Source organism: Melospiza melodia, chromosome 10, assembly GCF_035770615.1.
Source record: "Melospiza melodia melodia isolate bMelMel2 chromosome 10, bMelMel2.pri, whole genome shotgun sequence".
In the NCBI taxonomy this organism is placed as follows: domain Eukaryota; kingdom Metazoa; phylum Chordata; class Aves; order Passeriformes; family Passerellidae; genus Melospiza; species Melospiza melodia.
Genome location: NC_086203.1, coordinates 28,441,576 through 28,467,662, shown reverse-complemented (window position 1 = coordinate 28,467,662; position 26,087 = coordinate 28,441,576). Strand labels below are relative to the sequence as shown.

The 26,087-nt window shown below is 41.8% G+C and overlaps 1 protein-coding gene across 1 annotated transcript in view; it reads left to right on the top strand.

Annotated features, from left to right (window-relative positions):
* Nucleotides 1-26,087, top strand: part of CNTN3 (contactin 3) — a 120,294-nt gene that overhangs the window by 40,106 nt on the left and 54,101 nt on the right. Inside the window, exons 4-5 of the mRNA XM_063164345.1 lie at nt 2,938-3,076; nt 25,967-26,062. Coding sequence (XP_063020415.1) covers nt 2,938-3,076; nt 25,967-26,062 — 235 coding nt within the window. The remainder of the gene's footprint in view (nt 1-2,937; nt 3,077-25,966; nt 26,063-26,087) is intronic.

Genomic DNA, 26,087 nt, shown 5'->3' with positions numbered 1-26,087 from the left:
GCAATGAGCTGGGGAGGAGCTTGAATAAATTCGCACTTTGGGTGTACATCTGGGTTTGCATCTCTGTAAAGAACAGATATTATTGGTGCATTTATCTGGCTTAGAGCTGGCAATCTGAGCACTCCTGAGTGTGGTGCTTTTAGAATGAAGCAGTGCTATTCAGGAATAGATCCTAGATTAGCAAAACCTCACAGAACACAGGGAAAATGAAGTGTTTAAAGTAATTTAAGTCTTAGAATGTTGGCTGGTCGCTACTATTCTCTCTTTAGATATTAAAATTTATTAAAATACAATGCAGCCAGAGGTTGAAATGTATTTTTATGATTTTATACCCACATACAAAGCTTTCAATTTTTCAATTTTTTTTTTTTAGCTTCTACCGAAGCAGTTTTTTTTTTTTTTTTCCTGGCCTGAAATGGATCTATCACGTTCTGCTTTGCCCAGAGCGCTTGGAGAATAAAACCAAATTAATTTAGCTTCTCCATTTTTTATTTTTGCCTTGCAAGACTGCAAGAAAGCTGAGACACAAGAGTGACCCACTTTAATATTGACATGCTTCTCTGTGCTCTGGGCAGCTGTGGAATTCCTGGGTGCCAGGGGCTGGGATGGTGATAAATGTTATCCATGGGAAGGCTCTGTGGGTGCTCCTTGGAAACACAGGGTGAGGAATGGCCAACTCCAAGTTTACAGCTTCCACAAGAATTTCTTTATGTTGTTTGGTTTCTTTTTCATTGTTTCAGTTTGCCCTTTTTTGTGGGGCTTTGTGTTGTTTTGATGGGATTTTTTGTTGGCTTGCTTTGCCAAGGAAAGCAAAAAGCAGAACCAAAAACCAAAGAGAAAAGGAGAAAAGGAAAGCCTTGAGCTGCAGATCTGCCACAGAGCCGGTTTCTTTGTGACCTCATTTTTTGTTTGGCTGAATGAAAAGTTTGGACAACGCTCTGAGGCACAGAGTGCGTCCTGTGCAGGGCTAAGGGTTGGATTCAGGGTCTTTGGGGGTCCCTTCCAACTCAGGATATTCTGTGAAGAGCTAACTTTTTGCCAGAGCACTGTTCTGAGGTTTTTACCGTGCAAAATGAACGGAGTTCATTGTGCTTCCACCCTCCTTTTGGAAACCAGTGACATTTTAATTGTGTGTTACCAACATTTTCCATCTGAGATCTGTGAGAACCTGGGTGAGGCTCCTCAGATTGTACCCAGCAGTACCCTGTGTGGGATATATCCCATCTGAGGTGCCTGGGAATTGCTGCTGTGAGCCTTCCTCCGTGCCAGCTTTGCTGGGGGATCAATACCTGGTGTTTGACAGAGATGTGAGGGCCTGGATTTGCTTATTTTGTGGTTTAGAAGCACGTGGGAGAAATGAGAGAGCAAGAGCTTCAGCACTAGATGGAGGATGGCCCTGCCAGCTCTGTGTGGATCCCACAGGAGCCAGGGATGGCAGGATGAGGAAAAAATATTCTCCTTGTTGTGGCATTCACGTTGTCTGGAAAAATCCCTTCACCCAGAGTTTTTCTTCTGGGAAGCTGCGAAGCCTCAGAGAAAAAGGAAAACAATTCTTATCTCATTTGCTTCTCCTGTGTTGTGCTGCCTTGGAATGTGTTTGGAGATTGTTTACCCACAGGTGATTGTTTGGTTGGGTTTTGCTGTGTATTATTTTGACTCAGTGGCCAGTTGGGGCCAAGCTGTGTCAGGGTTCTGGAGAGAATCACAAGTTTTCATTATTATCTTTTTAGCATTCTGTATCCTTTCTGTATTCTTTAGTATAGTTTAGTATAGTATTCTTTAATATAGTACAGTACCATAAAATAATAAATTAGCCTTCTGAGAACATGGAGTCAGATTCATCATTCCTTCCTGCCACGAGGGTCCACACAAATACAATACCTTGTGGCAAAGGGTGATGTGTTTTGGAGGAGAGAAAATTCTCCTGGCTAATCACAGGCTGGGGAGGTATCAGAGAGGACCCTCTGAATTCTTTTTCTGGGGAGCGTAGCTAAAAATTCAAACACTTGTTCTACAGCAATATTAAACCCTTAATTCTAATTAAAAAAAAAACAAAAAAAGGTAGTTCACATGGAAACATCCAAGTTCAGGCAGCTCAGATTTGGCTCCTCAGAGTTGGTGGTTGTTTTCTTGACCTTAATATGGCCATGCAGCGATCTGTAGGCTAATTCCAGAAGGAATCATTGAGTCTGAGCTGTGTCCTGCCTGTCTCCCCTTCCTCTGTAGGAAAAGGATGCTGTGGAAGTGACATCCAGAAAATACATGGGTCAGAGTTGTCCTGCATCTAAAGAAAAATTACTGTAAAGCTGCTTTAGGAAAAAATACGAGTGAAATAATGTCATAGGTTGGTAAGGCTGGGCACAAGGTTTGTCATCTGGCCAGTGACAGAGGTAGAAATTGCAGTAAATTGGTTCATTGCACCTGGTGCAGGAGTCCAAAGAGGAATTAAAAACTGAAAAAGCCTCCAGTGAGCACCTCACACTCCAGTACATCAGAAAAGGGATGGGTTGGACATGGCTTTAATTAAATCAGTCCCAGGTTTGTGTTGCTGCCAGCCTGGCTGGCACAAGGCAAGTGCAGCACAAGCTGCTCCTCCCAGATGTGTTCAGTGCTGAACTGTCTGTGTTTGCACCTCATCTACTCCCTTCCTTTAAATCCACTGTGTCTCACAAATAAATCAGTGCTGGAGCTGGGGGAAACTGCAAAATCAACTTTGCTGTCAGCTCTGCTCCTGCTGGAGAATAAAACTTCCAGCACCTCATGTACATGAAAAAACGTGAAATACGGATGCACCCTTCTGTTGGGGGATTAAGGCCTGGAGAAAAGAGGAATATTAAAGGATGTGTCAACTTTATATTTATTTAAAAGTGCATTATCAAGGAAGCTGATTCTTAAGGACCTCTAAGGGACTCAGTTTTATGTCTGTTCTTTTAACAGGTTAAACCTTGCCACCTGGAAGTCTCAAACACACATTCCTGTGAGACAGCCAGAATTACTGAATCCAGGAGACTGAAGATGCTGCTGCTGCTGCTGTGGGAGCAGCTGTTCCTGGTGTCATTTGTTGGCTGCCTTGCAGGTAACAACCATCTCTAATTTCTCTCTTAGAGCTGTGCACGAGTTCCCAGATTCAAGGTTTCAGCTGCACTTGAGGAGGAGAACCCAGAGGCTTTGAAATGCACAAGTTATGTAGAGTTTAGAAACCAAGCATGCAGTATATGTGTTAAATAATGCAAAATATTAACACTGAGTGAATGAAAAGAGCCTTCGCTGTGTAGGAATGTGCTTTCCAAGCAGGCAGAAGATACTGGGATGCCTTGAGGATGCTGTTGGTGGGTGTGCTGTTTGAAGAGCTGCAATGTGTGTTTGTCTTTAACTGGACACTGCAGATTCTTGCTGAGGCTGATTGCTGCAGCTTTTCCCAAAACCCCGCTTTGGAAAGGGGTTTATTGCTGAGGAGCAGGCCTGGGTTGTTGGCGAACTGCTGAATTGGTGCAGAGATTGGCTTTTCTTGCTGTGCCAGACAATTCTGGGAGCTTGAAGCTGGTGCTGCTGCTGAGCTCTCCTCTGTGCTGCTGAGCTCTCCTCTCTGCTCTCACACCAGCCCTCTGCAGGTTCATTTTCCTTTCCCTTTGGAGCTCAGTGCTCACTCCCAGCAGCACAGGGCTCACTGTGAGGATCTCTCTGCTCAGCTCTCCCGCTCCAGCCTCCCCTGTGATGCCAGGGGTGTGAGGGGAGAGGAGCAGCTCCTCTCCTGTCCTCAGGGCTTGGCTCTGGTGAATTCTGTGCCCTCTGGCTTTGCCAGGCCTGCCAGGAGCAGTGCCCAAATGCCCCCTGTGCATCCTCTTGAGGATGGGCAGCGCAGCTCTGGGAGCGGGGCAGTGCCTGCTCTTTGTGGAGCATGAAAATCGAGTGGTTTATCCCCAGGGCCTGCTGTGGATAGATGAGTTTGCTTTCCTCCACTACAGGAGGGAAATGCTGTGGCTGCCTTGGGCAGTCCCTGGCTGGGATCTCCTCCAAATCCTGTGCAGTGCCAGCCTCCCCCTCCATCCCCTTCCATCCCTTGTGTGTGCTCAGGAGGGCTGGGGTCCTGCACACAGCTCCAGGGTAGATGGATTTAGCTTCTCATGGATTCTCAGAGGGCCAGGATTTGTTTTTGGCTATCAGGAATTTTAAAGAAGGGGAAGTGGCATTTTTAAACCAGTGTCCATCCTCCCAGCCCTCTCTGCACCCATTTCAGGTGACTCCCTGTGACATTGCCAAATGTCAGTGTAGTGGCCATGGGGAGTTGGTAAATTGGAGAGCCAGCTAGAAGTCAAGTGAAGAGCTGATTTTCCTGTTTCCAAAAGCCAGCTGGCACGCTTGGGAGCCTGGAGCACCCATCAAGGATGCACACCCCAGATTTGTTGTTGGATTGGTGTCACTGGGGAGGTTCTGTGGAGTCCCTGCCTGCACCTGCGCTGACAGGAGTTGAGGCAGATGCAATTCAAGGAGCTGAGCATTTCCAGCTGCCTGGCCCATCTCAAAACTCTGCAGAAAGGCTCAATCCTGACATAAAAACCTGTTATTTGGGCATGTGTTCATGCTAACATGACCTGTGTGCTTCAATTGCATGAATCTCTTCAGTGGACGTAAAATCCACGTGGGAATCCTGAAGCTGAACTGATTTCAAAACAGATTTTAGTAAGAGCACTCTGTAAATGTGGAAACAAGTTGTCAAACAATTTGGAGAATTTTGTTTTAAGCTCTTATTAAGACAGATCAGCAGGTATTCTGCCTGCCCGTAGAAAACCATTTTTCTTTTGCTCTGCCTATAAGCAAAAAGACAGTTCTTGGAAGAGCTGTGTGCAGTTCAGTGTTACGAAATAACATCACAGCTGCAGAAAAGGAGATGATGCTGATATTGGCTTATGAACCCTGACATTGTCTGTCTTTGCAGATAATCTATTTCAAACTATGCCCCTTATTGCAATGTCCTATATTGAATTGCTTTTCCTTTATCTGTTGTGAATCTTCATAGTTCATCAAAGAGGAGAATGTGAGAGGATCTAATGAAAAAAACCACCAGTGGCCCTTGGGTTTTTGTTTATTGAAGTATGATTATATCTGTGTGACTAATGATCTCATGGGGGTTTTTTGGTCCATTTACCTTGGAGAGCAAAAAGGTGATTCCTGAGTATTAAATATTTTTTATATATATATATATATATATATATATATATGTGGGGTTTCCAAATGTCTGCCTTTTTAGGAGAAGCATTCAAAACACAAGCTTTAGCATTATTATGTTTAAATTACTCTGAAGAACAACTTCAAAGATAAAAATGAGTAAAACATGGGGAACAACATGAGCAATGAAAGTGCCAAACTAAGCTTTGCTAAGTCATGAATTAATTCCAGGTGTAACTTCCTGCAACTTGTGATTCTTGTAGGGCTTTCACCCCTCCTGAAAGTGCTGATTGCACTTGGTCTTTGGGGAACTGGGGTAGAATTCCTGATGTGAGGAGGAATTTGATGAGCAGTTTGATGCATTTGTGAGCCCCCATCTCATGAGTGTGTAAAAACCTCCCTGCAGTTTGTGAGGCAGCTGCATTTTCTGACCACTTTTGTGCACTTTTGGCTTCGTTTTCCTGTTCTTGGAGAGCAGGAGAAGGCACCAAGGGCTGCTGCAGCCCTGCAGAGCTCAGGCTCTGCTTTCTTCCCTCCCTCGCTGTGCTCTGCTGTTCTCTCTGCTCAAACCAGCTGCTCTCCTCCCCAGAAATGGATGTTCCTGAATCTTCTGAGGTTTAACAGAAAAACAACTTCTGAAGGGTGGTTGAAGGGGAAGGAAAGCTGTGAATAAAGAGAGAGTTCAGAGAAACGAAACAAGGAGGATTCTGTGTGTAAATGCATAAAATTTTTTCTCCTTCAGGAGATGAAGGGGCACATTTCAAACATCATGTCCAGGGTGAGGCTGGGGACGCCACTTGGATTAACTTTCTCTCCTGAAATTCTGACTCCCTGCCATCACAAACCGTGGATCCTAACGCTGGCTTTGCTGCACTTTATTTACATAGAGAAAAACAAAAATAATTATTAATTTTTTTCCTCCATCCATCGCGAGCCTTGGCAAAAAACAACCAAACAAAACCACAAACAAAAAACTCAGCCAATGCTCTACTGTAATATATAGAAATTATTTAGACATTGAAGCCTGTTCCTTTTCTGTCACTTTATACTAAAATTTGCCAGTAGGGAGATTTTTCTTCTAATTCCTTATTCAGCAGTCCATTTGAGTTAAAAACTAGATCATATTCTGTGTATTTCTTTATGTCAATTCAGGTATTTTTATTGCTTTCATTTTCATTTTTTTCATTTTGTTTTCTCAGTCTAATACAGAAATAAACTGTTAAGCCCTCAGGCACAGCAATGTCATGTATCAGATTCACAGTTCTCTCTTTGAGTATCAAGTTTAGGAGACTTATGAAATTGGAAATCATGATTCTTTCTTTATTTCCCAAAGAGCATGAAAACAAACCTTCTGTGCTCTTACTGCTCTGATGTTGGGATTAAATCATGCCACAAGGAGAGCAGAAATATCCCCTTCACATTTAGTCTTTGGTGGGGAATTTCTTTATGGGTAAAAGTCCATTTGTAAGGAAAAAAAAATAAATAACATCATTTACTACTCTTGTTCAAATTCAGTTTTCATTAAGAGTTACAGCCTTCAGCCAGAGCCAGCCTGGCTTTTGATGCATAATTCTTTTGCATATTAATAGTAATCTCCTTTTTGTGCATTATACATGCCCAGCCATCATGTTCAAGTGCAGCTATGCCAGTGGTGACTGTCAGAATTGTTTAGCTGGGATGGCTTGTGCAGCACCACCAGCATTCCTTGCACTGCCAGAAAGTTTGGGTTCAGTTAGTTACACAGTGAGAAACTGGCCTTGAGAGTTCTGCTTTTATCTGAAGTGTCGGGGGAGCAAAAAGGGGATTAGTGAACCTTATTTATATATATATGTGTGTGTGTGTGTGTGTGTATTGTGTATATATATATATTTATATTGTATATATATATTTTATATATGTATATGTATGTATATATTCAAAATGTCTGCCTTGTTCAACATTTCAAAACACACACTTTAGAATTACTGTTTTTAGATTACTGTGAAGAGCAACTTCAAAGATAAAAATGAGTAAAACATGCAGAACAACGTGAAGAGTGAAAGTGCCAAACTAAGCTGTGCTGAAGTTATAGATTAATTCCAGGTATAATTTCCTGCAGTTTTTGATTCTTGCAGGCTTTCACCTCTTGCTGTGGCCCAGGGTAAATCTCACCTTCCTCTGCAGCTCCGTTATTGCTCCTGTAGCAGCCTTGGGCACTCATGGATGGGGTGACCACATTTAATCCATTCGATTGGAATTAGGTGAGGTGAAAGAAGAGTCTCCTTCATGAGGATCCGTGCTTTCTTGCCAGCTAAATACAAACTTGGAGCTGGATCTAAATTTAAACCCAAAGCCCATGAAAAGACCTTTGTTGGCATCCCAGCCTGTCTCCAAGTTCATGGATTTCCACGAGTCTGGGTTTCCACAGTGGGTGTGCTCTCACCAGTTGAATATTGAATTCCACAAGTTTGGGAAATGCTGTTATATTCAAATTCTTTTTGAAGAGATACCTTTAACAGCTTTTGAAGAGTCTCCTTGGTCTCTGCTTTATCTTTCCAGCTGAGGGAAGCCTCCTCCTGGCGAGCAGCTGCAGATGCTGTCTAACCTTCAAGCTGAATCCTCACCTTCAGACAATTAATGTCTCCTTTTAACGAGGCAAATGCTGCCTTTATCTTCATTAATTAAGCTCATTGCAGATTTGATGGCATTTGAATGGAGGAATTTTGGCTAGTGGCAATTCTGATTTTCACATAAATTACCAAGAAGGAATAAATTCCAAGTGGTTTATCCTGCAATAAAATTCTGTTACTGCAAATATTACTGAGCATGGAGGCTGCACATTTGTACTTCTGCCCACTGCAGTTTGAAGTGCGGTACAATAGAGCAAAAATTCCAATATATTTCATGTAAAAGGTTGTGGAGCTTGGGCACATTGGATAATAATCCCTACTGGAATACTTACTCCAGTCCACAAATAAATATTGATTTAACAGGAATTGTGGTAAATCCCAGTGCTTTAGGACTTCTGTTTGCTGAATTTTTTGGTAGATAGATCATAGCCTGGTATTTTGTTTATGGCTACTTATTTGCTGTATGACTTCAGCATTTTTTTTGCCCAGACACCCTGGAAAAAAGTGACTTTTGAAGATTCCCGGTTTGCCTGCCTTGAGACAAGGACAGCACAGGAGCCTCTCCATGGGTGTTTTTGGGTTTTAGTATGGAAAACACAGTCAGAGTTTCAGAAATGAGGTTGTGAAAGTTGTTGGAAGACTCTTTGCTTCCATCCTTTCCACCCCTTCACTTGGGAAGCTCAGGACACCGTGGAGTTAAAAAAATCAGATTAAAGAGGCTGAGACTGACAGTTGAAAAACAGGGGAGGTACAGTGGGTTGAAATCTAAAGCTGAATAATTTGGCAGATGTTCAGCAAAACAGCAGAACTGAGAATAATTCAGTTTGTATTTAAAAAAAGCTCTTCAGTAGAAACTGTTCTGATTTTTCATGTTGTTCTTAATGATGATGTTCAAAATGAATGCTTTAGGTTTTTAATTTTTTGGTGATTTTAAATATGTGGCTGCCAGTGCCTTGGACAAAAGCTTTATTTGTGCCATAATTAACCTCTCAGTTTTCTGTGTAATAACAAATGTGTTAATAGTAGCCTTTAGCTCCTCCAACACAGGATGTACATATCAGCAGTGAGATTCCAGGGATCAGTATTTATCAGGGATTAAAACACAATTTACACACTGTTTTGTCAGTAACAAAATAACCCAACATTGTAGAGTCTAAAGCTTAACCTCAGCCATATTTACTAAACGTGTTTGAAAACCTAAGCGAATAAAAGCTCATTTATATTCCTGTCTGATTAGCACAATCAGAACTTATTGATGCTAAAACGAGCCAAATTTCCATAACTATAAACAGAATATTAAAATACAGTTGAGTAGCAGAGCATGGTGCCTTCCCCCTCCTTGGGTGGAACATGGAGTTATGACTTTCTTGGTGACTTTTTAGGGGTCTTTCGAGAAAATCAAAGGCATTTCAAAGCCAGGCCTTTGGGCAGGGAAGCAGAACTTTTTCCAGGCAAGTTTTGCTGCTGTGGAATAGAAAGCAGAAGATGAAGTGGAGGTGAATGTGTTTGTGCTTGGCTGTCCTTAATTTCTGCATAGTTGGGGGGTCAGATGTTCAGGTGCATTTGAATGCAGAAACCTTTTTTTGAAGAAGCCACTACAAGTATTTGTAGTATTTTACTCAGTGGATGGGGCCAGAAAACCTTAGTGAAGAGGGGGAGGTACAGAGTGGCTTTGAGCAGTGATGTAAATGAAGGAACTCCATACTGAAGCCAACTGGGTGTGTAAAATGAGAATGACAGAATGGTTTGGGTTGGAGGAGACCTTAAAGAACATCCAGTTCCACCTCCTTTTACAGGCAAGGACACAGAAACATGGGATAATAGCACAGTAAAGGAGTTTTGAGGAGACCTGGGTTTGGTTGTGATGGCTGTGAGCTCGTGCAGGTGACTCAGGTTTCCATTTAAATTGCCAGGAACAAGCCCAGTGACACTTTGGAAGTTTTTGTGTGGTCCCAGGGGTCTGGGTGAAGACTCCCAAAGCTGAGACTTGCCACATTATCCTAAATACACATCAGGACTAGTTTCTATCTCTGAAATGTCATTTTGTTAAAAAGTACCATGTGAGGAGCGAGCGTCGCTTTTGGACACAGCAGAGTGTATCAGGATCCTGTTTGAAATAATCAGAATATTTTGCATCTCCAGTGCTGCCACTCCGCCCTCACAGACTGTGAGCTGCAGAATCACACCTTGCACCTGCTTTGCAAGATTATTTGGGGCAACTCGAGGTGCCCTGCATGCAACAAGGAGCAAAGGACTGCAAAGAGAAGTGTGGCATTCCCTTGCCTTTGGCAGCTGTTGTGCAATGAGAACTTAAAAATGGTTTAAACCTGAATTAAAAATAGCTTCATTTGCATAGTCAAGGGTAATTAGTGTGTATTTTATCCTCCTACAGCTATATATAAGTCTGAAAGCAGTAAAGAAAATCCTCAGGTAGTTGGATGCTTGATTCAGTGAAAGATTCTCCTGTAGCTCAGGGTGCCACATAAAGATCTCACTGTTGGTAAACACCTGAGTGCAAATTTGGATACTGGAGTTGATGGGCATACCTTGGGATAGATAAAGTGCAAATAAGAGATCCTCTTCCAAAGCTGTGCTGCATGCCCTGGAAAAGTTTTTATCTTGATTATTCCAGATTATTTCCAGGCTTTATGTTGCCAGAGATCATCCCCTGGTAGAGACTTTATGAATTGGGCGTTTTAAGGTTTCATCCCATTTCTCATGTTTAAGGTTTCCTGTATAGGGAGATGCCATGGCCCTGGATTTATTGAGTCAGGGCAGCTCTGGGGGTGTGCAATGGAAGGAAAGACATTTTCCCTGCGCTCTTCAGAATGAGAAGAGACGTTTATCCTGTATCAACAACCTGAAAATGGGACAGATTCATTCCATGTTTTGTGCTGGCTGGGAGATGATTCCAGCAAGCACTGATAAGAGAGTGTTTTCTGAGATAAACTGCTGACAGTAATGGTGCCTTGGCTCTTTGGGCAGGTGGTGTGTGACAGTTCTTTCTGCCTTCAGAGTTCACAAGAATTGCCTTTGATTGCAGCTGTAGCAAAACCCTAAATCTGAATTTGCTTGCTGGCCTTTGTAAAACTGTATTGCAGACCACAGACTGTAGTTAGAAGTGAGACAACTACATGGCTGACTCTATTTTTTTATGCATAATTTATATATAAAATCTAAAGATTCATCTCCAATTTCCCATCTTCATCCACAGCATTGCTGCAAAGGGGGCATATTTCAGCTTTTGCTAGAGTTTGCCTAGTGAGTGACAGCAGTGAGCAACATATTGGGAAATATTACTTCTAATTCATTTTTTAAAGTTTTTTGAATCTTAACGTGAAATATTGTATTCTGTAAAGAGATTCTGAGGAGAAAATGAAATTACATAAAAGCAAAGAGGAAATGAGGGAGAAAAAGCAGTGTTGTTTCAGATCATAACCTCATTGGTGGGGGTGACAGTTTCAATTCCATCTGAGTTCTCTCCAGTTCTCATCTTTTTATGTAGGATTAAGTAACAGTTTTTGTCTTCTTATTCCCATAGCAACCTTATCTCTCTTTATTTTTTTGATGTAAATCTGCTTGTCTCTTACTATCTTTCAAAACTTGTGCATGAATAGCTTGTGAAGGAGAGGAGTGTGGCAAGGAGAGAGCAGAGACATTCTGGCATAGAAAATAAGAGAATATTTTGGAACAAAAAATAGAGAGCTTAAAAAACACTTTTTTCCTTGCAAAGCTATTCGTTACATCGTTTTCCCATGTAGTTTTTTTCATGAAGGCTAAAGCTTTGGTGCTGTTTGAGGATGTTGTGTGAGCTTTACTCCAACAGCTTAGGCCAGCCTGAAATACAGATTTAATGCTCTGTAGCGCTATAACTTGGGAAAAGTTGGTTTCCATAACTTGGGACAAGTGCAGAGGTAAATCTTGCCTTGCCATGGTTTTGCTCCACATGGAATCTCTTAGGAGAAGGTTGAGTTTTGGGCAGGACCCCCAGCTTTGTGTCCAGCCCTTCTTTGGTCCAGCACTGGTTCAGTCCTGGTGCTTGAGCGCTCAGAGTGCCAGGGATGAAGCTCCAGATCCCAACCCTGCTCATCCCAAAGGCTGCACATCCTCAGCCAGGGGCAGCTGCTGCTTGCCCTCAGGCATTAAATGAAGTTAGAAAATGCAGCTGTTCCTTCGTCTCCCCACATCTTTTTTTTCCTCTTAAATACTTAATTGAACTTGCTTAATATGTGTCTGAAGTGCAAGGGAGACACTGGGCACCAGTATGGTTTTATATTTTTAGACTTTATGCCTAAATTCTATAATCTTTTTAGCATGAGCCTTTTGAAATGCTGGCTTCATTTCTATAAGAAATATTTATAAATGACAAAAAATTTTAGCATTTCCCGCACAGCTCCCCTCACCTGGTAAAGCTTTAAATCAAAAATACTTTAATTCTTACGTGTGTGTGCTTGGTTTCTTTGTTTAAGAAAAGTAGTGATGTTCCTTAGGAATTTTGCATTGCAGGACTGTTCTTAAAACTCTGAAATATGGATTATTTGGGAAAACAGAGCTTATATTCACTAAAAATAATCAAAGCAAGTCCTTGGTAAGGAAAGTATTTCAGCCCTTGATTTGTTTGTCAGAATTACCCTAATGGGGTCTTGTTAGCCCGTTTAACATGCTCCTGATAATATTAAGATAATACTTGAAAATGTTTACATTACATTAATACCCCATTAAGGGCCTGATCTGAAGCCCATTGAAGTTAATAGGAATGTTCAGTAGGCACTGAATGCTTTGATCTCTCAACTGTACTTTTTGCATGTTAGTAAAAAATCAAACATGGAAATTGTTCCAGTCAACAGAAACACGACTGTGCTGTGCCCTGCCCCACCCTTCATGGCTCATAAAGCTGCTGGATCTGGAGCCTCCTCAAACTGAAATAAAGATTGACAATAGCAATTTGGAACGTGTTTTGACAGCACCAGGCTGTGATGTAGAAAAAAGGTGTTGCTAAAAGGGTTTGGACGAGGAGCTGAAATAAGGGAAGGCTTGGCTGGGTGGCTGAGAAAATTTGACTTTGTTTAGTAGATGTTGGGTTTGTTTTTCTTTTCTTTTTTCTTTTTTTTTTTTTTTTTTTTTTTTTTTTATTTTATTTTGAGGTGTGGAGTGCCCTGGCATGGTTTTAGACAACATTACATTATTTAAAGAACACCTTCAATAAGACAGAGCAGATCTCCTTTGCTTTTGAGGTCACTTGGAAGATGTGCAGAGGAGAATTTAGGGATGTAGTTTAGTGGGACTTGGCAGTGCTGGGGACTCGAGACTCTTGGAGATCTTTCCCAGCCTAAATGATGCTGTCATCTATAACAAGCACAGATCTTGTGATCTGCAGAATTACTCTGACATTCAGTGAATTTATAAGAAATACACAGCAAAGTTTGGCTGAATTAACCCCTGGCTGCAGCCCAATAAATGTGGACAGATTGCAAATAACACTTTCAGTGCCTTCACTGGGTATCACCTTGCTTTAAAGATACTTTTTCAGAGCTCCAGCTTGCTGCCAGCTTGTGTATTTTGCTTTCTGATGTTCATTACAAAGCCAAGTAGGCTTTGTAATCTTAAAACTGAAGCAGTGGAAGTTAGAGAGCTGCTCCTGTTACACTGCATTGCTGGTGTCTCTGTTCTGGTATTGATTATGTATTTATGTCTTGTTTTTCATCCACTGTGGCACTGAGCAGTTACAGAGAGCCCAGGCTGGGACTTGTGGGGAGTCTCATTTAATAACCAAGGAAATTCTCTGTACTTATGAGAAGAGATGCAGTACCTGATTTTATTTTCCTGTTATTGCTTCTCTCAGCCCTGTGCAGTGAGACATCTTCTCTCTTTTTTTATGGAGCTGTATTTTTTCAGCCCATGACTTTTTATTCAATTGTAGTTAAGGATATATTTCTGAGGATTACATCATCTTGCAAGGAGCAGTGTGGCTTGGGCTGGGGATCAGGATCTACCAGGGAACAATTCTGCTCAGATACCACAAAAAGATTTGAGGTCTTGTTGTTTTTTGGGGGTTTTCTCCTTACTTGCATGTCTCAATCTATTAAACTCTCCTCAGCAACACTGGGACTGTATTTATGTCTCTAAATGGAGTAGCAGAACTCAGCTATTTCTCAGGAGTTGTTGTTTTTTTTTTTTTATTCCACTCCTGCAGCCTCCGTTGTTGGATGGTCTGATGCTGAATTTATTAATCTATGCTGTTGCTTGCTCAGGTGTAATCCTGTTCAGCCACATTTATTCACCCACTGAAGGATGTGCACATTGGTCCATCATGCCATATTAAAGGTTTGCCTCGTCCTGCCACAGCTGTCATCTCTGTGACCCCTCAGTAAACTAACAGTCTTCCACATAATTTTGCTTTCATTCGAGTGTAATGCCATTACTGTGGAGGCAGACAGAATGCAATTCTCTAAAGATCTTGTCTCATTCCCTTCTCTTCCAGGGAGGTTAATGTGCTCAGATGATCCCTGCCTTTTCTTTTTGCTCTCTTGCTGCAAGAAGGGCAAAAAAATAGTGCTCCTGGATAATCTGTTTGGACTGGCTTTTGGGGGATGTTGCAGGCTGGGAAGATGAACTCACCAGCTGGGTAGAAACTCTCTTGAACACTTGTGTTTCAAATGCCTTCATTTGTTTTCCTAGCACTTTTTGTTTCTACTGCTTTTTACAAAAATGTTGTACAGATGTTTTCCTGAAATGGAAGTAACTGAGTCAAAACCTCTTTACCCAAAGCAAGCTAAGCCAGGTTGAAATATTAATGATGTGTGGGAATCACTTTAGCCTGAACTTGCAGCAGTGTTTTGTCCACAGCCATTTGTCATTTACAAGTGGCACCAGTGCAGAAAAGCCCCAGCCTGCAGGGAGTGTCTGCAGGGGCAGTGCTGGGGTCACAGGGATTCCTGATTTTGGGAATGAGAGCTGGGAGGGGATGGTCACAAAGGAATCCTAATCCTGTCCCTGGGTGCAGGTTCCCTGGATGAACTTACTGTCATTGTCACAGCTAATGACTTGGAATGGCATTGATTGCCCCTACTGTACACACTGCTATTTTACCCACTAATTAAGTTAAAAAATCAAATGAGGCAGTGATTTGTTGGGTGTAGGGGATGGTTCTGCCCTGCCACAGCTGAACTCTTGAGTGTGATTTGCCAGAGGCTTCCCTGGGTATCAGATGAGAGTATGAGTGTGTGATATGATGCTTTTGATTTTTAATAATCTGATCTTAACAGTGGTAGTTTGCATTTCCTTATCTGTTGTTAACCCACCTTTGCATTCAGCTGGTTTTGAACCTCTGATTTCTTACCACATCTCTCTTCCTGATTTTATTTCGGATTCTTTTCAGAAGAATTTTTATCCTGCTTTAGTTAGTGAAATGTAGTATCTTTCTCCTTAGTATTTCATAACTTCAGCTCTTAATAACACATGCTGCTCTAACTCACTCTTTCATCTTTTTCTGTATCTCTTTTTTGCTTCCATTTAGGAGAAACTTCAGCACCTCTTTAAGCCAATTGCATCTTGTCAATCCCTTATTTTTCTCCTGTCTTTCCTGATGAGCATTCAGTGGAATTACTGTTTTATTTCTTCAAGAAAACCTCTTTGCCTTATAATGAATGAGTGGGGGAGGAAGAAAAAATCAGCTTGTCTTGTGAATGCAGGTCTGAGCTTTATAAATAACTAAAGTTGTGAGACCTGAACATCCTTGCAGAGTGTGGTGTTTTCTGGTTCTGTGGCCAGGGTGGGATTGGTTTGTCCCATCCCAGAGTGTGGAGAGGCTGGCAGAGGGCTGAGAGCCTGGCACATGGGCACAGGGAGCTCCTGGTGTGCCACCAGTCTGTCTCTGCACAAGGTGACCCAGGAGCTCCAGGTGCTGAATGAGTTCTCACCGTTTTGTGTAATGAATTTAATTTATTCCAAGTCACGCTTGCAAGGGTCTCCTGCTCTTCTTGCTCCAGACTCTGCAGGTCCCAGTTCAGCCTGATCCTTGGAATAGAAAGCTCAGATGCAGTTTTGTTATCTCTTTACCCTTTTGTTTAATTGTGTAACGATTATCGTTGATAAAGCAAAACCTGGGATTTGTTATCTGCCTGGGGATTACTGATTGGGTTTTCAACGTGCCTCTGCCACATCTGGGTCAGAGCAATGATTAATATTGAAAGAGAGCTTTTGTAACCAGGCTGAAGCTCTGGCACATGTCCTGAAAAGCTGCTGTGATTTTAGAGAGGCTCTGAGGGGCACAAGTGGATGTGTGGCTGAGCAAGGGGAATTTGGGCTCGATGACAGCAGGTGGAATTTGTCACCCTGCTTGGGCTGATCAGCCTGGGCTTGTCACTGGCAGGAGCAGAGGGATGAAAGGTGGTGCTCACAGTGCTTAGAGTGGAGAACATCAGCTGTGCCAGAGGTTATTCAGAGCTCTGTGTTGTCTCACAGGTATCACAGCAGGGTTTTACTGCATGACCCTGGTGTCAGCCCTTCCCCACTCTGCAGTAGTTGACCTGGGGCTGTCATTCTGGCTTGGGTTTGCCTGGCTGCAGCCTTTGGGTCTGTTCTGCCTCAGAAGTGCCTCCAGGATCAAGAGCTTTGACCTTGTGGTGGGAGCATCCTGCAGAGAGCCCCTCTGGGCATCCCCTGGAGCTGCCCCCAGATCCCTTCACCCCTCACCAGGGAGCCTGTGCTGCCTGCTGGGAGCTCCTGATGGCAAAAACACATGTGAGAAAGTTGTGTACACAGCTCCACGTCAGCAGAACAGCAACCACGGGTCCAGCTCTGTATGTTTGAGCAGCCACAAGTGGCCACTGCTCCTCTGGTTCCCCCAAACACAGAGCCAGAGCTCAGGGCCTGGGTGCACAATGGCCTCACTCCTTCCACGGAGCACTCAGGCTCTTGAAAACTAATTAAACACACTCAGCAGCCCTTGAGAGGCTTCCAGGTAAGGCAGCAAAGTGGCTGCTTTAATGGCAGGAGGCCCTGGTGCGTGGTGGTGTTGGCAGGGGTCTCAGAATGAGGGAAGAGATGGGAATCTTGACTCCGTGTTTCAGAAGGCTGAGTTATTATTTTATGATATATATTATATTAAAAGAAAATTACATATTAAAACTACTAAAGAATAGAAGAAAGGATTTCATCAGAAGGCTTGAAGGGAATACAAAGGAATGAATAATAAAATCTTGTGACTGACCAGAATCTGAGCCAGCTGACTGTGATTGGCCATGAATTAAAAACATCCACGAGACCAATCCCAGATGCACCTGTTGCATCCCACAGCAGCAGATAACCATTGTTTACATTTCGTTTCTGAGGCCTCTCAGCTTCTCGGGAGAAAATCCTGGCAAAAGGATTTTTCAGAAAATATGAACAGCATGACACTGGTGTGAGCCACAGTGCTGGAATGTCACTGATGGGGCTGCTGCTTTGTGCCTCTGCCAGCGTTTGTGGTCTTAGGCAACCTTAATTCTGGCATTTTCTACCTCCAAATAATTGAGTTTGCAGCCTCAGTGTGTTCTTTTAATTTTATTAGGGACTAGAGAGTAATAAGTTTGCACAATGCTGAATTAGGTTATGCAGTGGTTTTCTTCTGCTTTTCATTAAATAATTAATTAACAGCTCGTGCTTGTGCACAGGCTGGAGATGTGACTTTGGTGGGAAGCTTCATCATTTGGCTTTCATCTTCAGCACTGGAGAAATGATTTTGCCTCATGGACTCTTCCTTGGTCTGTCTCCTGGAGATAAACTTCTAATTTTCATTTTTGCATTTTTTGTAACCTGGCAAATTAGTATTGTTTTAAACATCTCCACTGTCCACACCACAGTAACGTGGGGCTTCTTTCAATTTTTCTGCCTTATCTGCCACAGAAAATACCTGTTTTGCTTGTCAGCTGCAAATGACATCAGGATAAGAAATGCCTTTCCCTGCACTCCTGTTCCTGAAGTCTGTAAGGAAATAACTCCAGCCTGTCTGCTTTACCCACATTTTTGCAACTGTGAAGGAAGTGAACAAAATCTCTTCAGCTTTGCTTTGATGTGCTCCTGAACATCCATTAAGCTACAACCTCAGTGCTGCTGTATGGTGCTGGGATAGAAATAGATCATTTTTCTTATCTCTGCTGTCCTTCTGAGCCTGTTAATGTAGTCTAATCCCAGTGAGTAACCCCGGAGATTCAGAGGCAGAAACGTTTGCAGCAATTTTGCAGAACCTGTTCTGTGCTGTGCTGACACCTTGGTGCTCGCTCAGGTCCTGCTGGGCTGGAGAGGAGTCCAGGGCAGAGATTCAGGAATGGTGGGTTTGAACTTCACAGCAGCAATTAATGTCAGTCCCAAATGCTGGGTTCAGGGTACTGAGTCTGAGGTGCTTTATGTGTCAGATGTGGAAATTCGCCCACCCTTCCTTCAAATTGTGGTGAGAACAGTTAATAAGTGAAATAACTGTTCTTCCTAGGAGCCAGGCAAATGTGCTCTGAAAACATATTACTTTTATTTCTGCCTCTTTTTCATCTTCAGTAATAGAATTAAAAGTTTAAATTTCTCCTAAATTCCTCTGTAAATATTATTTTTGTTACGGTGTGAATCATCCTTGCACCTTATCCTCTCTACAGCTCACTTTGAGTGGGTTATTGAATTCAGTTATGTAGAAAGAGTCACCTTCTCCAGGTTCCCTTGTATTCCTTTTATTAAAGAGTTGAGGCATAACAAACCTGAGGTTGAGAACCAGTAAAGAGGAGAATTACTAAAATAAATACAAAAAATAAAAGTCCATTAACATGTGTTAATGTCCAGTGTTTAACACATCCAGTTAAAAATACTGAACAGCAGCTGGACCTGGAAATGAACCCCAGAACAGAAAATGGCACAGGTGATTCTGTCAGGGTGAGTAATGGGTAACGGTTGGGTCTCTTATTCTTGGTTTATTATTTCACTGTTGCGAAATAATTATTATTACACTGTTATATATCAATAGTAATAATATATAAATACATTATTTAATAATATACTACATATTATATATTATATACTACATATATTATATTATATTATATTATATTATATTATATTATATTATATTATATTATATTATATTATATTATATTATATTATATTATATTATATTATATTATATTATATTATATTATATTATATTATATTATATTATATTATATATAGTATATAGTATATATTATACAGTATATATTATATAGTATATATTATATTAATTTATATCTAATATAAATTAAATAATATTATTCCACTGTTGATGGATAGGGAGATGATGTTTTTCATTACACATACAACCAAATATTTCACGTTATTTTTTGCTCAGCCCAAGTAGGGCCCCACATTTGGATGAGCACACAGCTGTCAGGAATGGCTGTGAACATGGGATTTTTCTGCTGACTCAGGTTGGTGGTTTGGAGGTGTGGAGAGCAGCCAGGGTGGGACATCTGTGGGCAGGACATTTCTCCATCTGCTGTGTCTGCTCTTTGTCACTGTCGCATCTGGGCTGGCCCAGGTGGCCCCTGTCAAAGCTGGGATCTGTCCCAGCTGCTCCATACCTTGGAGACAGATCCTGCATATCCAGGAATCCTTTCTGATGATGTTTTTTCATACTTGGGGCAGAATCTGTGCAATTCTGTGTGGAAGGTTCCACCTCTGGAAATACAAAGGACTGAAGTCAGTGACAGTAAAAAAAAACCCAACAAATCCCACTGTCGTCAGCATGTTCCCAGTGCTTTAAAACTGTGCTGTTGTAGGATGGTTTCCATTGATTTATTTATTGAGGAAAGGCTTTTTGGGAACATTGCTGCATATTTAATAAATAAACAAACCTTCAGATAATTAGAGCTAGATCTGGCAGGGCTTTAGCCATCTGTTTGACTATTAAAATGTGAATAGCCTGGTGTTCTTCAGCACTAAACCTGCTTTGTGCTTACGTGGCCTGGTGCTCACTGACTGCCAGGATGTTTTTAGGGCTTGTTTTGGGAAAGTGTTAGAGGGGAAAAAAAAATCTGTGTTGCATCTGAGAAGTCGACTGTAGGATAATTTCCTTGAGCAAACATCCTTGCCTCCTGAGATATTCCTCAAATTGCTTGAATTGCTTTGTTCAGTGTTCTGTTTGCCTGGAGTTGAGTGGTAATTCCCAGATAATAGGAATTTATGAAAGGCATATTTTTGGAAATACCTATTGGAGAACATTTTTCTTTCAAAACATGCATTTCCCTAGTAACGCTCTTGGGGCTTGGTTTGGTTTTTTCCCCCTGTTCTTTCAGTGTATTTTTGCCAGTGCAAAACATGTTTTAAAAAAATACTCCTTGCTTATCAGATGTCGACTCAACTTTTATGCTACTAATATTATTTTTCTGCCTGTTTTTTTTAATCTCTGCTGTCTCTGGTCCTTTCCTTCAGTTCCACAGAGCCCACAACTCACCTCATCCCTTTCTGTCCATCTTTCCCCTCATTATTGCAGATTCCTCTGCCTCTCCCCATGCTGGCATCTCCTGTTCACCACACTCGGATACATCTGTGCCAGTTTATTTTTTAGCTTTTCCTGCTTGTGTTTATATAACAAAGACTTTTGAATTATTCTCCTTTAATTGGTGTAAGAGCATTTAAATGTCTCCTGTTTCATGTTTTTCTGCACCTCAAGTTGATTCAGGGGAAGAGTTTCAAAGATTTGTAGGGGTTTTTTTGGTGTTGTTGGCTTGTTGTTCACCTATGAGATAATTCAGCATTTAATGGGATGGAAACAACCTGCAGGGTCTGTTCTGCACTGAGGTCTGCTGCATTTTATTGGCAATATTTCTGTGGGTTTCTGTATTTCAAACTCAGTGGATTTCTGTGGTGTTCTATGGACACTCAGATGGGTTCTGACCTGGGCAGAGATGGGGACAATATCCCAATCTCAGAAGTTGTCTGAGTGGTATTTTGGGTGTAAAATGAGCCTTGAGGGATGGGAGGTTGTTCTGCTTGCTCTGTCGTGGAGCTTTCAGGGCATAAAATGCAAGTTCAGCCATTTGGCATGGAAGAAAGGGATTTTGTAGAGGTTGGTGTGCAATTCTGTGATTCCCCTGACCAAGTGAAACCCTGGGGCTGCTTCTGAATCTCTCCTCAAGTGACAGATCTGACGAGTGATGTTCACTGCTGCACTGTGAATATTTTTGTCCTCTCTCTCTCTCTCTGCCCAGCAGGAATTGATTACAGAGATGATTTTTGGTCTCATCCCTCGCTCCTAGCTCAGTGTGATTCTGCCAGGCTCCATCCAGGCCCGGGCAAGGCAGCAGGAGGTTTTTCACTGGCTCACTTCAGCCCTGGTGTGGTGATTCCTGTTGGGGTTCACAGGCTGTGCATCCCAAATATCCTGGTGGAAATTAATTATGCAAAGTGCACGTTTAGTTTTGGGTGTCTGTCTAAAGAAATACCAAGTTCATGATCACTGGTATAGCAGATTTTGGAGTTTAGGGGGATGGTGAACAAGATTTGTTCATGCACACAGGTGAGTTAGGGGATGGTTGTGAAGACTGCTAGGTTTTCTTATTTCTTTTTAAATAAGTGTGTTTGTATTTTTTCTTTTTAAAGAAACAAATTGGTGTTCCTCTGTTTTCTCCAGCAGTTCTCATTACCAGCATAGCTATTACAACGTGCTGAGGCTGTTATTTGCCCTCAAGAGCTGGGAGAGTGGAATTTCCGTTCTTTTTAATAATGTGACTTTTACCAGGGCGAGTGGGCTGTGAATTAGTGCTTCATTATGGGCTGACATCAGAGTCCCCACTTCAGAATTACCCACTCAAGAAAACAGCTTAGATTTGCTTGTCTGACTCATTTAGGCACTTGAACATCCAATACAGAATTATACCTAAAGTACATTTAACAAGTTCTGCTCCTTTGAATAGCAGTGGGTCTGATGCAGCAATACAATAAATATTTTCATGGCTATTAAGGCACAATTATGTTTGTAGAGCTTGAATCCTTGTTCTGCAGTTTTCAAAACATGGTAGAATTACTAACAAATATGTGTTGACAATAAAAAGCAATTGATATAAGTGTGATAAGATGCTGGATTTGGAGTTGGAAACCTGAATTTTAAAAAAAAACAGTTGGAAAACTGAATCTTGTTACTCTCACAGTGAATTCTGTGTATTCACTTAAAAAATAAGTATTCTGTGTATTACTTAAAAAAATAAATAGGATTTGGTGCAAGTTCTAGCAGTGCCTGCAAATCTTACAGAGTTCCTGTGTACAGAACTGGTGTCTGGGGGTGAAATATCACACAGGTTTCTTGACAAAACACCCCATAACTCAGCATTGCCACACGCCAGCAGCTCTGTGTGTGGAGCAGCTTTGTCATCAGAAATGCTCTGGATTTTTCATAGCACCATGTTCTGTGTCTGTCCTAACCCTTACCCATCCCTTCTCAATTACATGGGATCACAAAACAGAAACCTCTGGGAGGTGCTTGCAATGAATGTGGTCAGCAGCCTCTGAGATTGGTTCTGATTTATTCTTTTATTAAAATGTCACTCTTCTCAGTCTCATTTTGCTTACAGAGATGCTCCAGGTCATGTTTTCCTATCACGAATCCACAAATTTTTATTTTGTATTTTAATTGTCCTGAGTATCACAGGAGTGTTCCAGTGCAGCTGTTACAGGTTTGGTACATCACTGTCACTCCACATTTTGGAATCTTTCTCAGTCACTTGAAGTCTCAGTGCTTGAGACTAAAAACTTGGCTTAATAAACTTAATAAACTCCTTAAAAGGAGGGAACTCAGTGGAATGCACAGTTTTCACATCCTTTTTTTATGGGTATAAACTCATTCTGTTCTCATTTTGGGTCGAATCAAAGACTTTTCAACAAAGCTGAATTGTGGGGTTTTTTGTCCATTTTATTGCAGTGGTGTGTATATTTCAGTTAATACAACTTTATGGACTTGGTACTAAAGCAATGAGGCAAATACATGTGTTAGCAGGGGAAAGGAGAAGAAAATGCTGTTTCAGGAGTCAGAAAGCCTCAGTTGCTAATTTTAAACTTCCTTCTATATGACAAACTATAAACAGGCAATAAAAACATTTAATTTGCAAATTACAGTTTTAGCTTGGTTTTTATGTTGGATTTTTTTCCCCTTGTAGTCAGGATTTTTGTAACATTTTCACCAAAATATTTTCAGTGGCAGGATTAGAGCCTTTGCCTGGTAGGGTTGAGTAATAAATTGTTCATTTTTTCCACTTTTCAGATGAAAGGAGATTAAAGTGAGGTGTAATAAATGCAAGGAAGAAGATAAAAGAATAAAGCAAGAGAAACTAATGAAAGCACTCAGTTTGGTGACCAGTTTGAGGGAGTTTTAAAGATCTGCTGATGGATAAACCATTCTTTAGTCCAGCAGATAAAATGCAGAAACACTTTTTGTGTTTCTGGCCTTTTCTTTCAGTGATCAGTGGGATGTTGCCATCCCATGGGTGCTGGAAAGTGAATCCTGCTCTGACTCACCACTCCTCAAAACCATCTTCTGTCCTGATCTCTGCTCTTTGTTTCCAGTTATATTTTATCTGTAAAGAGAGATATTTCAGCAGGATGAGAGCCTCTGATTTCAGAGGGATGCAGTTCAATCTGTAAAAGTAAACAAGCTGTGCCATTATTAGCCCACCTTTTAAGGGATTTTATTTACCCTGAGGACTCCATGTCCCTTCCCAATGAGTTCATGTAATAATAAGTTTTGTTAGAAGACCCAGCTCTCCTCCCTGGCGTTATTGTGATTGCAATAGTGGCTTTATTAAAAAATCAAACAAAAATCCAACAAAGAAGCTCAAGGATAAACAATCACTCTTGATACACTTCCAAACATGTCTGGGTTTGACCTTCAGTCCTCTGAATCTGCTGCAGGAGCACCAGAAAATCAGACCAGCATCGTGTTCAGGAGCAGCCAGTGCTCTCCAAGGTCAGAGATTGGGACTTCACTGTGTAATGCTAATGAAGAGCCCTGCTCTCTTCTGCATGCTGATTTTTCATTATCACAGCTGTGCCAGACAAGAGAATACAGAAGTTTGCAGAGAAATTCAGTTCTGGTATTTGGGCAGCTGTGTGATGGTGGTTGAGTTGCTCTGGAAGGTGGGATGGGGAACTTTCTGCTGATTTTTGGGAAATTATTCTTTTATTGTAGCATGACTTCTGTTCTCCATTTTTGGATGGATATGTCTTGCTTCTTGTTTCCCCAGAAACTGTTTGTCTTTGACAGCTGCAATCAATGATTAATAATTCAAATTTTTACAATATTGCAGCAGCTCAGACTGCAGGGCTGCGGTGGGTCCTGTCTGGGTACCTCTGGGCTGATTGCCTTCCCAATCCTCCAGCATGTCCCACATCCCTTCCCAAGGTGCTCCCAACCCAGTCCCATCCTGCCATTTGTTGGACAGCACACTCAAGGAAGGTTCTGAAGGTCTGTAGTTGCAATAAATGAGCACATGGGCTTAAAAACCCATTTCAGTTATGGAAATGGTATTATTTGAGATTGATGACTTCTGATGGTTGTGATGTAAGAGGGCAAAATGTGGTCTGAATGAATTTTTTGTGTAAAATATTAATTCTTTGGGTGTGATTCATCCTGGAACAGAACAGTGTGTGTTCTCTGAGGTGCTGTCAGCTCCTGGTTTTTACTTGCATGGCTCTGAGGAATGGTGTTGGGGCAGCTGATGAATGTATAATGTTATGGGAGAAAGAGCAAGGTGCTGGAAAGGCCTGAAACAATAATTTAGGGCTGTGCTGTTTTGATCCCTGAGTGAAATCACTTTGGCTGGGGTTTTGTGTGACTTCTCCATCACATCCAGCAAAAGGATCTGAGTTTATTCTGAGGATACCTGCGTGGAAATTCACATGGAAAGCTGAAAACAGCCTAAGAAACATTCCTGTGAACTTTATGTGCACTAACAAACGATTGTACAACACTCTCTTACTGCAGCATTTTTTAAAGGAAGCATTGAAATTCTGGTCTTTCTAATTCAGTGTTCTCACTGTAACAGCTGTTGCTTTGCAGCAATAAAAAATGCTGTATTTTGGGGAAATAGCTGCTGTTGGTCAACTTACTGCCCCTATTATGCTTGGTTATAAAGACAGCTTTATTTAAAGACTGTGTTACTTTAGCATCCTATACAAGGTTATAAACAAATAATTTTTTTTAATTGTCTGCTGTTATGGAAAAATGTATGGCTTATTTATGGAAAAGCCTTTGTAAGTGTAGGACTTTGATCTTGGTTTGTATTACATGTTGTATTTAGCTTAGTTTAACAGTATAATGAGGCCCAGCTTTCTTGGATCTTGACTCACCAGTTAAAGGGAAAGCCAATATAAATTTATGATAAAATATTTACATTTATGGATACTGAAGTGTTTGCTTCCCCCCAAGAAGCGCTGGACAATGCTGTGTATGATTTTTGGGGTGTCCTGTGCATGACCAGAAGATGAAATCAATAATCCTTGTGGATCCCTTCCACCTCAGAGTGTCCAGTGATCCTTACCCAGTTTAAAATAATCCCAGAGACCCGAGGCCAGCCAGAGCAGAGCCCTGGGTCAGCACACCGAGGAGCAAAGCTCTGCCTTAGTGATGCTCCAGGGGATTCTCCTGCCGGAATGTGGTCCAGGAGGTTCTTTGCTCTTGGGAAAGATCCATATCTGTTTGCTGAATAGCTGTTAGTAGTGGAATTTTACACTGGACATGGCAGCTTGATGCTGTTCATCATCTCCAAAGAAAGAGTGGATTAAGGATTCATTTTTAAGTCATTGGCTCCTTTTTGGTTATCAAAGTCAGGGAGGCAGAAGCCAGGCATAAGAACAGAGTTAGCCACAGGATCTGTTGAATTATCTCACTGCAGATTAGATCCCTTCAGCCCTAATTCTGTCATCCCCCCTTGTGCCAGGCAGCCTTTGCTTCTGCAGGGGCTGTGCTGAGTCTGCTGGGTCCAGCTGCAGAGTGAGAGATGGGAGGTCAGGATTTGGGAATGCCAGGATTTCAGAATGACAGGATTTGGGATTGTCGGGATTTGGGATTGTCGGGATTTGAGAATGCCAGGATTTGGGAATGTCAGGATTTGAGAATGCCAGGGTTTCAGAATGCCAGGATTTGAGAGTGTCACTGTGCTGTCTGTTGGTGTTCCCTGACGTTCCCTGCCGTTCCCTGGCAGATGTGGAGAGCTCCAGGACGAGGATGAGGAGCGCGGTGTCGGTGCGCGAAGGCCAGGGCGTCGTGCTGCTCTGTGGGACCCCGCCCCGGGCTGGAGGTAAGGGGGACCCTGGGCTGGTGGG